The sequence below is a fragment of the Rhinopithecus bieti genome, unplaced genomic scaffold (assembly GCF_001698545.2).
Source record: "Rhinopithecus bieti isolate Rb0 unplaced genomic scaffold, ASM169854v2 scaffold_2572, whole genome shotgun sequence".
Classification (NCBI taxonomy): domain Eukaryota; kingdom Metazoa; phylum Chordata; class Mammalia; order Primates; family Cercopithecidae; genus Rhinopithecus; species Rhinopithecus bieti.
The window spans coordinates 2,979,852-2,992,031 of NW_016804595.1; the positions used below are offsets into that span (position 1 = coordinate 2,979,852).

Below are 12,180 nucleotides of genomic sequence, written 5' to 3' on the forward strand. Positions count from 1 at the left end.
CNGAAACTAGACACATGCTATGAATTTTAGAGTTCTCGGGACACACGCTTTTTCCAATGGAATAAAATGAAATGCTCTATGTCATTTGAAATAATATATGAGTTAAGTATAATCATAAAGTAATATCACAATGACTGGCATTGCTAATGTTATGAACATTTGAAATTGAGCTACCCTGGTGAAGTTAAATTGAAATTAGGGCATTAAAATCAGACATAGATTCAGAGAAAGAAAGATATATTATAACTTTGTAATAATAAAACAATGTAATTGCTCAGTAAAATAATGAGAACAAAGTCAAATAATTTGTGTGTGTGTGTGTGTATGTGTGTAATTATATATATATAGAGAGAGAGAGAGTTGACCCTTCAAGACAGCATTGGGATTAGGGGTGCTGAGTGTGCCATGCAGTCAAAAATCCATGTATAGCTTTTGACTCCATAAAAAATTATTAATAGTCTACTGTTGGCTGGAAGCCTTACCAATAACATGAACAGTTAACACATATTTTGTGTGTATTATATACTGTATTCTTACAATAAAGTAAGCTAGAGAAAAGAAAATGTTATTAAGAGAATTATAAAGATTTTTATTATTTTCCACTTATGAAATGGAAGTAGATCATTATAAAGGCCTTTATTCTCATTGTCTTCACATTGAGTAGACTGAGGAAGAGGAGGAAGAGTTTGGTCTTGCTATCTCAGGGATAGCAGAGGCAGAAGAAAATCTGCATATAAGTAGATCCACCCAGTTCAAACCTGTGTTGTTCAAGGGTCAACTGTATTTCCCAGAGAATGTGTATTTAGAAAATTAGGTGAAACCTAATGCCAAGGTTAGTTTAAAACATTAAGCTTATATGTACTCATTTTACCATAGCGATTTAGTAATATAGTCAATTCTCTGTATCCACGGGTTCTTCATCTGCAGATTCAACCAACTATGGATGAAAAATAACTGAAAAAAAAATACAGAAAGTTTCAAAAAGCAAGTTTGAACCTGCCATGTGCTAATAAGCACTATGCGGAATCCATTTGAATGAACTGAAGAATACCCTGCTATAGCCTCCCATTGTTTCACAGATCCCCAGTCTCTCTCTAGCACCCATTGTTTGAGTACTGTTCATCTGGCAATTTATTCATTGGCTACTTGTGTTCACTCTTTGCTTCTTTGAAAAAAAAGACTCCTAAAAATCAGTTATATGGTGAAAGAAATCCCTTACAGACTAAGAGAGAGTGTAAAGTGCCGTCTCTCAACAAGAAAATAAAAATCTTAGATCTTTTGAAAAGTGGTGTGTGATTTACCAAAGTGGCACAATAAAACAGAAGGAAGCTGACATTTGTGGAAGTGTTAGTGCTGCCCCTACAATGGCAAAAAAATTGTCGCTGTGATTCATGATAAAATGCTTGCAGAGACTGGCCAGGCGCGGTGGCTCACACCTGTAATCCCAACACTTTGGGAGGCCGAGGTGGGTGGATTACCTGAGGTCAGGATTCAGGACCAGCCTGGCCAAAATGGTGAAACCCTGTTATTACTAAAAGTACAAAAATTAGTTGGGCATGGGGGTGGGCGACTGTAATCCCAGCTAGTAGAGAGGCTGAGACAGGAGAATTGATTGAACCCGGGAGGCAGAGGTTATAGTGAGCCAAGATTGTGCCATTGCACTCCAGCCTGGGCGACAAAAGCGAAACCCATCTCAAAAAAAAAAAAAAATTGCTTGCAGAGATGAAGAAAACATCAAATATATGAGAAGACAAAGTATCACAAAAGCATGTCCCTGTTGATGGCAAAATTATGTATGAAAAAGCATTTAGCCTTTGTGGGCATTCCTGTGAGGAAGTTGAAGAGAGTGAGAGGAAGGAATTGAAGGATAGTAAGGGATGATTAGTTAGCTGTGGAAAGTACTACAGCCTCAAGAACTTAAAGATCACAGGAGAATCAGCATTAGCTGATGGCCAGGCAGTAACAGCATTCCAACAAGAGCTCAAGAAACTCAGAAGACAAAGGATACCTTTCATAGCAAGTCTTCAGTTGTGTTGAAACAGACTTGTTCTGGAAGAAGAGGCCTAATATGTAAATCCTTAAGAGTGTCAAGCAGGCTCTGGGGTTCAAAACCTGGAAAGATCATCTTACTCTGGTGCTATGTGGCAACACAGCAGGTCACATGGTCAAGCCAGGTCTTGTGTACCAAACAAACAGTCTCTGGGCCCTTAAAAACAAAATTAAAAATTGCCTGCCTGTGTTCTGGCAACACAATAAGAAGGCTTGGGTGATGGCCGTCTTGTTCCTGGAATTCGTTTTTATTCCTAAAATGAAGAAATACCTGGAAGAGAACAGGGTGCCATTCAAGGTCATCCTCATAATTGACATTACTCGTGGCCATCCCTAATCTCTCTACTTCACTAATAACAATGTTGCAGTGATGTTCTTGCCTCCTAAGGCAAATGCTACTTCACTGTTTTAGCCATTTGATCAAGGCATCAGCAAGTGCATTAAGTGAGTTACATCCACCTCACCTTCAGGAGGATTTGTGCTGTCCGTGATGCTAACCTTGACTACAGTGTCATGGATTTGTGGAAGAGCTTCACAATTGCAAATGTAGTTGTGCTTTTTACAGAGGCTGTAGATGCCCCAAAGCCCAAGACAGTCGATGCATGTTGGAAGTCATTATGGAATGAGGTAGTCAGTGATTTCAGGAGCTTCCCCATTATTGATGCAGAAGTCAATAATATGATTGTTTTGTTTTGTTTTGCTTTTTTGAGTCGGAGTCTCACTCTGTCACCCAGGCTGCAGTGCAGTGGCACAGTCTTGGTTCACTGCAACTTCCATCTCCCGGGTTCAAGCAGTTCTCCTGCCTCAGCCTCCTGAGTAGCTGGGATTACAGGCACATGCCACCATGCCCAGCTAATTTTTGTATTTTTAGTAGAGACGGGGTTTCACCATATTGCCCAGGCTGGTCTCGAACTCCTGACCTCGTGATCTACCTGTCTTTGCCTCCCAAAGTGCTGGGATTACAGGCATGAGCCACTGCGCCTGGCCCAGGAATATCTTGAATGTTGCAAAAGAAGTTGGTGGGGAATGCTTCTCTGACATGATCAAGGGTAACTTCAAGGAACACATAGAAGAGCATGGAGGAACCCTTACCAGCAAGAAACTCAAGGTTCTGCCGAAATTCTCTACAGGAGATGATGACAGTGATACAGATTTAGAGGAAACACAGTCATCAATTTGGATACTTGAAAAATTTGCATCAGTTTTTCAACAGGTGCAAGTGTTAAAGGATATGATCCTTCAATGGAACAAAGCCTCCATGTCACCTGAGGGATAGCAAACATGCCTACAACCACTGCAAGAGTTGTTTGATGATTCAAGGAAAAAAGGAGAAACAGCTTCCTAGAACAGCGTTCCTAACTAAAGCCATCTGTATTATGAAGCCTTGACCTTAAACGTTTGAAGATTCTTCCAGCATAAGTGATCTTTCCAACGTCCTATTAGAAGGTTCAAGTTAGCCTCATGTCTCACCACTTACCTACAGTGCTGTGCATCTCATCACCTCACCAATATGGGCACCGTGAGCACCAAATAGAAATTATAATCATCATAATCATCAAATGAGGGTTATCAAGAGAGAAAAGCTAGGGTTTGTGTTTTTTTTTTTTTTTAATTTTAAAATTTTTTGTAAAGACAGGCCTCACTATTTTGCCCAGGCTCATCTCAAACTCCCAGCCTCAAGCAGTCCTCTTGGCCTCCCAAAGTATTGGGATCATAGTTGTGAGCCATAGTGCTCAGCCAGAAAAGCCAGAGTTTTAATGCATGTTAATGTACTCTTTCAGGCCATTAAATGAAAGTCATCTGCAAGTGTTAATAGAAAATGTGACTGGGCATGGTGGCTCATGCCTGTAATTCCAACACTGTGGGAGGCTGAGGCAGGAGGATTGCTTGAGATCAGGAGTTCGAAATAAGCCTGGGCAACATAGTAAGACCCCATTTCTATTTTTAAAATGAAAATAAAACAAAAAATGTTACATTGTTGCTGATGTGTACTGTGTAGTTTGCGACAATGGTCGCATCTTTACTGAACATGTACAGACTTTTTTTCCTTGTCGTTATTTCCTAAACAACATAGTGTAACAACCATTTACAATATATTAGGTATCATAAGTAATCTGGGGATGACTTAAAGTATATAGCGGGAGGGCATATATAGGTTATATGCAAATACTATGCCATTTGATGTAAAAGACTTAAACATCCTCAGGTTTTGGTATCTACAGAGGGAATTGGGGTACTGAAACCAGTCCCCGTCAGATACCACAGAATGACTGTGTTTTGTATACTAATTTGCTGCTTACTGTAATAATGGTATGTGAAAAGTAGATGGGAGAGAGAGACTGAATGCAAAAAGATGGAATTTTATAGGCCCACACAACTAATTCAAATTGAAATAGGAGTCAGGGAGGAGAAAGTGTTCTGGCTCACTAAAATACGTGAAAATGTTAGAAGGGGTTTAGATAACTCAATATGAATTAATGTGATACAGCCTTGAAAACAGCTGAAATCCTAGATTGCATAACAAAAAGTGGTTATATAGACTATGGAAAGTGACGGTCTTCTTGGAATTTTAAGTTTATTGGCATAATATGTTAAAAGGGTTAAAGAAAACTAGAGCTCATTCATAGTAGAGTGACCAGAATGGTAGTAGGGATAGAAACCATGCCACATAGAAGATAGTGAGACCAGGTGCAGTCGCTCACGCCTGTAATCCCAACACTCTGGGAGGCTGAGGTGGGTGGATCACTTGAGGTCAGAAGTTCGAGACCATCCTGGCCAACATGGTGAAACTGTGTCTCTACTAAAACAAAATTAGCTGGGTGTGGTGACACATGCCTGAAGCCCCAGCTGCCTGGGAGGCTGAGATGGGAGAATCACTTGAACCTGGGAGGCGGAGGTTGCAGTGAGCCGAGATTGCACCATTGCACTACAGTCTGGGTGACAGAGTAAGACCCTGTCTCAAAAGAAANTGTGATACAGCCTTGAAAACAGCTGAAATCCTAGATTGCATAACAAAAAGTGGTTATATAGACTATGGAAAGTGACGGTCTTCTTGGAATTTTAAGTTTATTGGCATAATATGTTAAAAGGGTTAAAGAAAAACTAGAGCTCATTCATAGTAGAGTGACCAGAATGGTAGTAGGGATAGAAACCATGCCACATAGAAGATAGTGAGACCAGGTGCAGTCGCTCACGCCTGTAATCCCAACACTCTGGGAGGCTGAGGTGGGTGGATCACTTGAGGTCAGAAGTTCGAGACCATCCTGGCCAACATGGTGAAACTGTGTCTCTACTAAAAAACAAAATTAGCTGGGTGTGGTGACACATGCCTGAAGCCCCAGCTGCCTGGGAGGCTGAGATGGGAGAATCACTTGAACCTGGGAGGCGGAGGTTGCAGTGAGCCGAGATTGCACCATTGCACTACAGTCTGGGGACAGAGAAAACGCCTTTTCAAAAAAAAAAAAAAAAAAAAAAAAAGAAGGAAGGGTACTGGGAGACTTTGCCTGCTTCAGAAGTATTTCAAATGCTAAGAAACAATCTGGATGTGCAGAAGTCCTGTGGAGTTTTTTTTCTTGCCCCATCTCCCTGATTTTGTTTTCTGTTGACCTTTCAACTCTAAAATCAGTAAGCTTTGCTGAGTTGGGGGCCTTGAGGCCTGGAGAGTTACTAGTACATGCCTTGTTGTGTATTGATCAGGAGAGAAGATTGGGATAGCCACCTATTTGGAAAATGGTAACCAGACCTTCTGAGGGGCAGAACTACTTCTCAGAGTATAAAAGCCTATAAAGCCTGAGTCAGGAGAATGTCATTTGATGCCAGAGAAGTAAAAGTGTGGGGTGAACTTCCTTGCAGTGAGGACAGAGGTAGTTTTGGTGGTGCTCAAGACTACTGGCAGTGCAAGAAGAGCATAACTCCCTTTCTCCACTGCTGGCTATAGCAGAGACTATCAGAAAGCAATGGTGTCCATTCTACAGTAGCCCCAGTCTTTTTTTAACAGCCCATACTCATTTCTTCTTTCCTACTTGGGGGATGAAAAAGCCTGAATTTATAGTATACATTTTTGTATACTTGTCTTATTAGAATATAAATTATTCAAAGGAAAATATTTTACTTTTTTCTTTAATCCCCATGTTACCTGATAAAGTACCTTGCCAGTATAATTCCTGTGAAAAATCCTCCTGAACTCTTTTCACGCATCTGGTTACCACAGCACTTCATACATACCTGTTAGAGCACTTATGTTGCATTATACATTTTTGTTTTTATACACCTAATGAGTGTAAGCCCTTTGAGAATAGGGTGGAAACTGTCTTACTCAGTTTGATATCCCAACACCTATTACAGTATGTGGCACACAGTAGATAATCAGTAAATTTATCTGAAATAAATAAACGAGTATAGAACTATGCTGACATCAAATGCTTAGAATTAAAGGATATCTCCAAAATTACCTTCCTTTTACCATTGTGTCCCTTTCCCTCTCCCTTGGTCTCCTCATTGTTGATTCTACTACATTAGAGCCTTCTGCTTAACTGCTTGTACCTTCATTGTGATACACTGACTTGCTTCCGTCTATCTACAATCTTGTCCTGTCCTGTGATACTGAATCTAAGGATAGATTTGCTAACAACCATTATGTTTTACCCTACCTTAGGACTGCCTACATTTACATTGCCTTTATGGGCAACTCAGATACTAATGCTCCACTGAGAAATCACAAAATAGAGAAGTTCACTAATGCTCTGACCACTCTTTCTTAGCAATAGTGATATTGGAGAAAGTTTTATGAAGCTTGGGAATCTGCTGAGATGTGTGGGAGCTCTGTCCCATCGAGTCCAGCTGGCCAGCTGTGCAGCTGTAAACGTTAACCAGTTATGTCTTCCAGCTCAATCTTTTGGCAACTAGGAGGATGACTTTGAGGAGAGAAGGAGGGAGGAGTCTCCTCTCAGGTTTCTGACTTGAATGATAAATGGATGGTGAGGACAGCCAAATGTAATAGGGAATAAAGAGGGGAAGACTATGAGTTTAATTATGAATATACTGAGTTAGGATTTCCTGAAAGGGCTTCCAAATAAATATATATAGTAAGCATTTAGATTAAGGAATCTAAAAATCAGACAATATATTAAATTTGAGAGTTCTTAAACCACAAGAATATGTGAAATTGCCATGGATATAGTGTTAGAAGTTCATTAAGAACAGAACTCCAGAATGTAAATGAAGAAGGAAGCAGACCCATGAAGAGAAGACAGAAAAATAATGATCTGAGAGTAAGAAAAGCCAGAGAAGCCCTCCCATCCCCCCAAAAAGCAAAAACAAAACATAAAGGAAAACAAAGAAAGTCGAAAGGTTGTATCAATAGTGTCAAATATTGCAGAGTAAGATAACTGACTGCCCTTTGGATTTGATCATTAAGCAGTGGTATAATCTCACTGAGAACAATTTCATTGGAATAGGAGGAGGAAAAGCCTCATTGCAGTGTGTTGGGGTCTAAAAGCAAGATGAGAAACTGGAACCATCATGTGTAGGAATTCTCTCAAGATTAAAAGAAGAAAGATAAGATGATAGTTAAATCCTTGTAAAGTCTAGGATCCAGGCCTCCCTCCTAATCCCTTAATGCCTGACTGGTCTCCCAAGAGTGGAACTTAAATAGCCAGAACAAGAAACTAGGACTTTCTTAGAAACATGGGCCATGACACATTCAGGAGATAGTAGCTTTTCTGCCACTTCACATGTGCAATGATATTTATATGCACATCTTCCTCCTATAAGGGTATCCCAGATCATGTGTGCTACAAACTCCAACTCTTTTGGTTTCCCACTCAAAACCCTGTCTGTAGTATATTTTACAAATTTGTATACATATATATATATATACACACACACACACACACACATATATAGACAAAGTTTGTTTAATTAATAACAGATTACCTCTGGCCTCCTCTTCACAGTTAATCAGGGTGCATTAGTGTATTTTGAGACCATGGTTGATCATTTGACTTGAGTAGTAGTTCAGTAAAGTTGCTAATCCATCTAGAGCCTTATGTGAGTGGATCCAGGGTTTCCCGTTGGTGCTAGGTGTAGCCTGGCTAGGAATTTGTGATCATTAGGTATTTACTGTCCTTAAACATTAGCTTTCACTTGCAGCTTTTTACTACCAGTAATATTTTGGAGGCCTTAACATAAGATTTTCTCAGTATCAGGATTGTCGTCAATGAATTTCAGAAAACTTTTCAGACCAGAAGGCAGAAAAGCTGTTTGCTGATCCACATCTCTGACTTTGCCATCACCCTTGTGTTCTCATAATTCACTTAACACCAAGCAAATATATGCACAGATGGAGGTTCGTGTCTCTGTCTGCTTTCTCTACAGATGGCAGCTGCCATGTTCCTTCAAAGCTCAGTTTTTGTTACAGTGAAATCCTATTGTCATAAAATAATCATGATCCACTCCTACTAATGGGTCCCTCTGTGAGGCTAAAATGGCAGAATTCATTCATTTTTCTAGGCCTTGGATTTTTGTCCCTTTAGACCTGCTTTTCATGTTTGTTAAACTCAACATGTGCAAAACTGCTGTAAGCAACTCTTTCTCAACTTTTTCCCCATTTAGGTTAATCATACTACCGTCTTCTCAGATGCCCAAGCCAGAAGCCTGGGAAGCATCCTTGATTCCTCCCTGTTTAACCCTCACCAAAATCCATTCACTCTGGCTCTTAAATGTCACAAAAAATAATTCACTACCTTCCATCCATCCTAATCACCACCACTCTACTCCAGGCAGCTTTCATCTTTCAACCAGATTATTGTGACAACTTTCTTTTCTTTCTTTTTTTTTTTTGAGACAGAGTCTTGCTCTGTCACCCAGTCTGGAGTGTAGTGGCTGGATCTCAGCTCACTGCAAACTCCGCCTCCCGGGTTCACGCCATTCTCCTGCCTCAGCCTCCCGAGTAGCTGGGACTACAGGCGCCCGTCACCTTGCCCGGCTAGTTTTTTTTGTATTTTAGTAGAGACGGGGTTTCACCGTGTTAGCCAGGATGGTCTCGATCTCCTGACCTCGTGATCCGCCCGTCTCGGCCTCCCAAAGTGCTGGGATTACAGGCTTGAGCCACCGCGCCCGGCTCAGTCGAAACTCTTTAACGTGGATCTTATAAGGTGCTTTGTAATCTGCCTCATCTTTGTGCCACTTTTTCACTTCATTCTCTGCCTCCGCCATACCACTCGCTCAGTTCTTTATGCTACCATATTCATCCTCACTTTGAAACTTTTTACTGGTAATGCTTTGACATTTGCAGTTTCTGTATTTTGACCAGGTAACTCCTACTATTCTTTATAATGCAACTTAAATATTACTTGTTTAGGGAAACTTTCTCTGTAACCCTGACCTAGGTTAGTTGCCCTTGCTGTGTGCTCCTATAGCATCTTTTATTTTTCTTATGATAGCACTTAGTACCTTTTAATTTTAATTAATTGTTAAATCTTTAGAGTATAAACTCTGTGAGTGAAGTTACTCTGCTATCTTGCTGGTGATCTTTCAAAGATGGAATGGACTTTCTTGGGAACTTACATTTCTCAGCACCCATAGTGTTCATGTATAGGTTGAATAGCCCCAGGCTGGGAATGGAAAGTCAATGAATAGTCAATGACTAATGGCATAGAGAGAACTAAAGAGATGTTTTTAATTTAGAGCACTGTATGTGGAATTTTTGAAATTAATGTTGTATTTTATATCTCTCATAGGTGAAATGAACCAGAAATACAAGGAGCTAAAAAAAAGGGAGGAAAATATGGACAGTAAGTGATATTCTTTTAGATATAAAAATATAATATTTTCAGATTGCTGTTCATTTATACCAAATCAGAAACCTCATTTTGGGCAGATATAATGGCTAATAAATGCAGAAGTGTGGACATTCAAAGCATTTTGCCTTGAAGAATGGTTTCTAGCATAATTTAGAGATGGGTAGAAAATTCTAAAAAGATATGTGATGAATACATTGGGGCTAGATTCTAAAGCTAGTACTTATATTCGTAGTCTGTATAGAGGAAGCTTATAGACCAGGGGTCCCCAACCCCCAGGCTGCAGACCTGTAGGAACCAGGCCACACACCAGGAAATGAGCCACTGGCAAGCGAGCATTACCGTCTGAGCTCTGCCTCCTGTTAGATCAGCAGCAGCATTAGATTCTCATATGAGTGTGAACCCTATCGCATGTGAGGGATCTAGGTTGCACTCTCCTTATGAGAATCTAACTAACTCCTGATGATCTGAAGTAAAACAGTTTCATCCCAAAACCATCACCCGCATCTGCCCCCCAGCCCTGGTCCATAGAAAAATTGTCTTCCACGGTCCCTGGTGCCAAAATGGTTGGGGACTGCTGCTATAGACCATTTATTGATTGAATGTTCTCTTTTACATGCTTCACTATATTCACCTTTAGTATCTTTCACTTTTATATTTAGCTTTCCATAATACTTGTTTATTAGCCCTCACATCAGATATTGTCACTCTCTTCTATCACCAGCTGTAATTTTAGTCGCTTTTTGTTACAGTTTTGATTCACTTAAAAAAAATCTCAGCCGGATTTTATAAATTGGTTTTCACTTAAACTTATGTTATACACTTATAAGTTTTTTTAAAAATTGGCATGTATTATCTATTACTGGTTTCCTTTTAAGTTATTTTGCTAGAATCTGAATTCTAACAAAATGCTAGAGTTTCATCTAGGTCTGATGTCAATAGTTACCTTCATGGAGGCATGCTATAAAAGAGTAATTGTCAGCTCTTATTTTACAATGTACCAAGTTTTCTTTAAAATGTCAGTAAATACCAAAAATTGTCTCAAAAAAATTTTTTTTGAGTCTTTTGGTAAAGGAGAAAGGTGTAAAATCAAGGAACAATGTGTCATGACACCACAATATTAGAAATTACTAGATACTACCTAGTATGGTATCTGGCACTTAGGTGTCAATAAATGTTCATTTAATGAATGTTTACTGAATGAATGGAAAGAATTCCTATACTACAGAATCTTAAAATAGAAGGTCACCTAGCTCAGATTTCTTTCCACATATTAATTATGGTTTTTCCTTAAAAAATAACCCCTGAAAGACAATGTTCATTTATGCTTTTGTGTATATATAAAAATTTCATATGGCCACTTAATGTATGATCAACAGATTATAAAAGCAGGATATTCACACATAAGACCTGTATGAATGCTGAAGCAGGACATTAAAGAAAATTCAGTTTTATAAAAAATATTGATTGTGGTCCTCTACCACCATATTCAAATAAAAAATGTTTTGTTGAAGACTGTTTCACTTTAAAAATATACTAAATATAAGAAAAAAGTAGAATGGAAATCCATTATAGAAGGCAAGCTGTTGATGTTTATTTCATGCTAACAATAAAATTATTTTTGACTGAAAGTTTCTATTTTTTAGATGCCCCATAGAAATAGTCGAACATGTAAATAAGAACTGGTTCTATATTAAACAAATAAAAAGATAATTTCTTAGAATATTTGTTTACAATCTGAATAAATTATTAAATTCATTTAGTTGAAATGAATCCAGCATTATAAATAAAATACTCATTTTCAGATAAAATAGGTATTCAGCAATGGAAATTATAGAAATAAAGTTAGTAGCCAGGGTGTTAATAATTATTGATATATCAAAGGAGATCTTTATAAAAGCAAATTTCTTCTGATTGTCATTTTATCAGCTATTTCTTTTGAGCCTATATTTATAACTTTCTGATTTATATCAAGGTCACAGGATTTAGGCAGGTTGTAAGTATGTAAAGTTCTTATTGAATAATTACCTTTGGGTTAATAACAAATTAAACAGTGGTAGCTTAAAATTTCTAAAAATTGGGCCAGGCAGGTGGATCACGTAGTCAAGAGATCCAGACCATCCTGGCCAACATGGTGAAACCCCGTCTCTAGTAAAAATACAAAAATTAGCTGGGTGTGGTGGTACAGGCCTGTAGTCCCAGCTACTCAGGAGACTGAGGCAGGAGAATCCCTTGAACCCGGAGCCGGAGGTTGCAGTGAGCTGAGATCGCACCACTGCACTCCAGCCTCATGACAGAATGAGACTCCGTCTAAAAAAAAAAAAAAAAAAAA

The 12,180-nt window shown here is 39.0% G+C and overlaps 1 protein-coding gene across 2 annotated transcripts in view; it reads left to right on the forward strand.

The window, feature by feature from the left end:
- IFT74 (intraflagellar transport 74) overlaps window positions 1–12,180 on the forward strand; it is a 122,962-nt gene that overhangs the window by 94,531 nt on the left and 16,251 nt on the right. For both annotated transcript variants that reach the window (XM_017869325.1, XM_017869326.1), the window contains one exon: window positions 9,789–9,842. In XM_017869325.1, coding sequence (XP_017724814.1) covers window positions 9,789–9,842 — 54 coding nt within the window. The remainder of the gene's footprint in view (window positions 1–9,788; window positions 9,843–12,180) is intronic.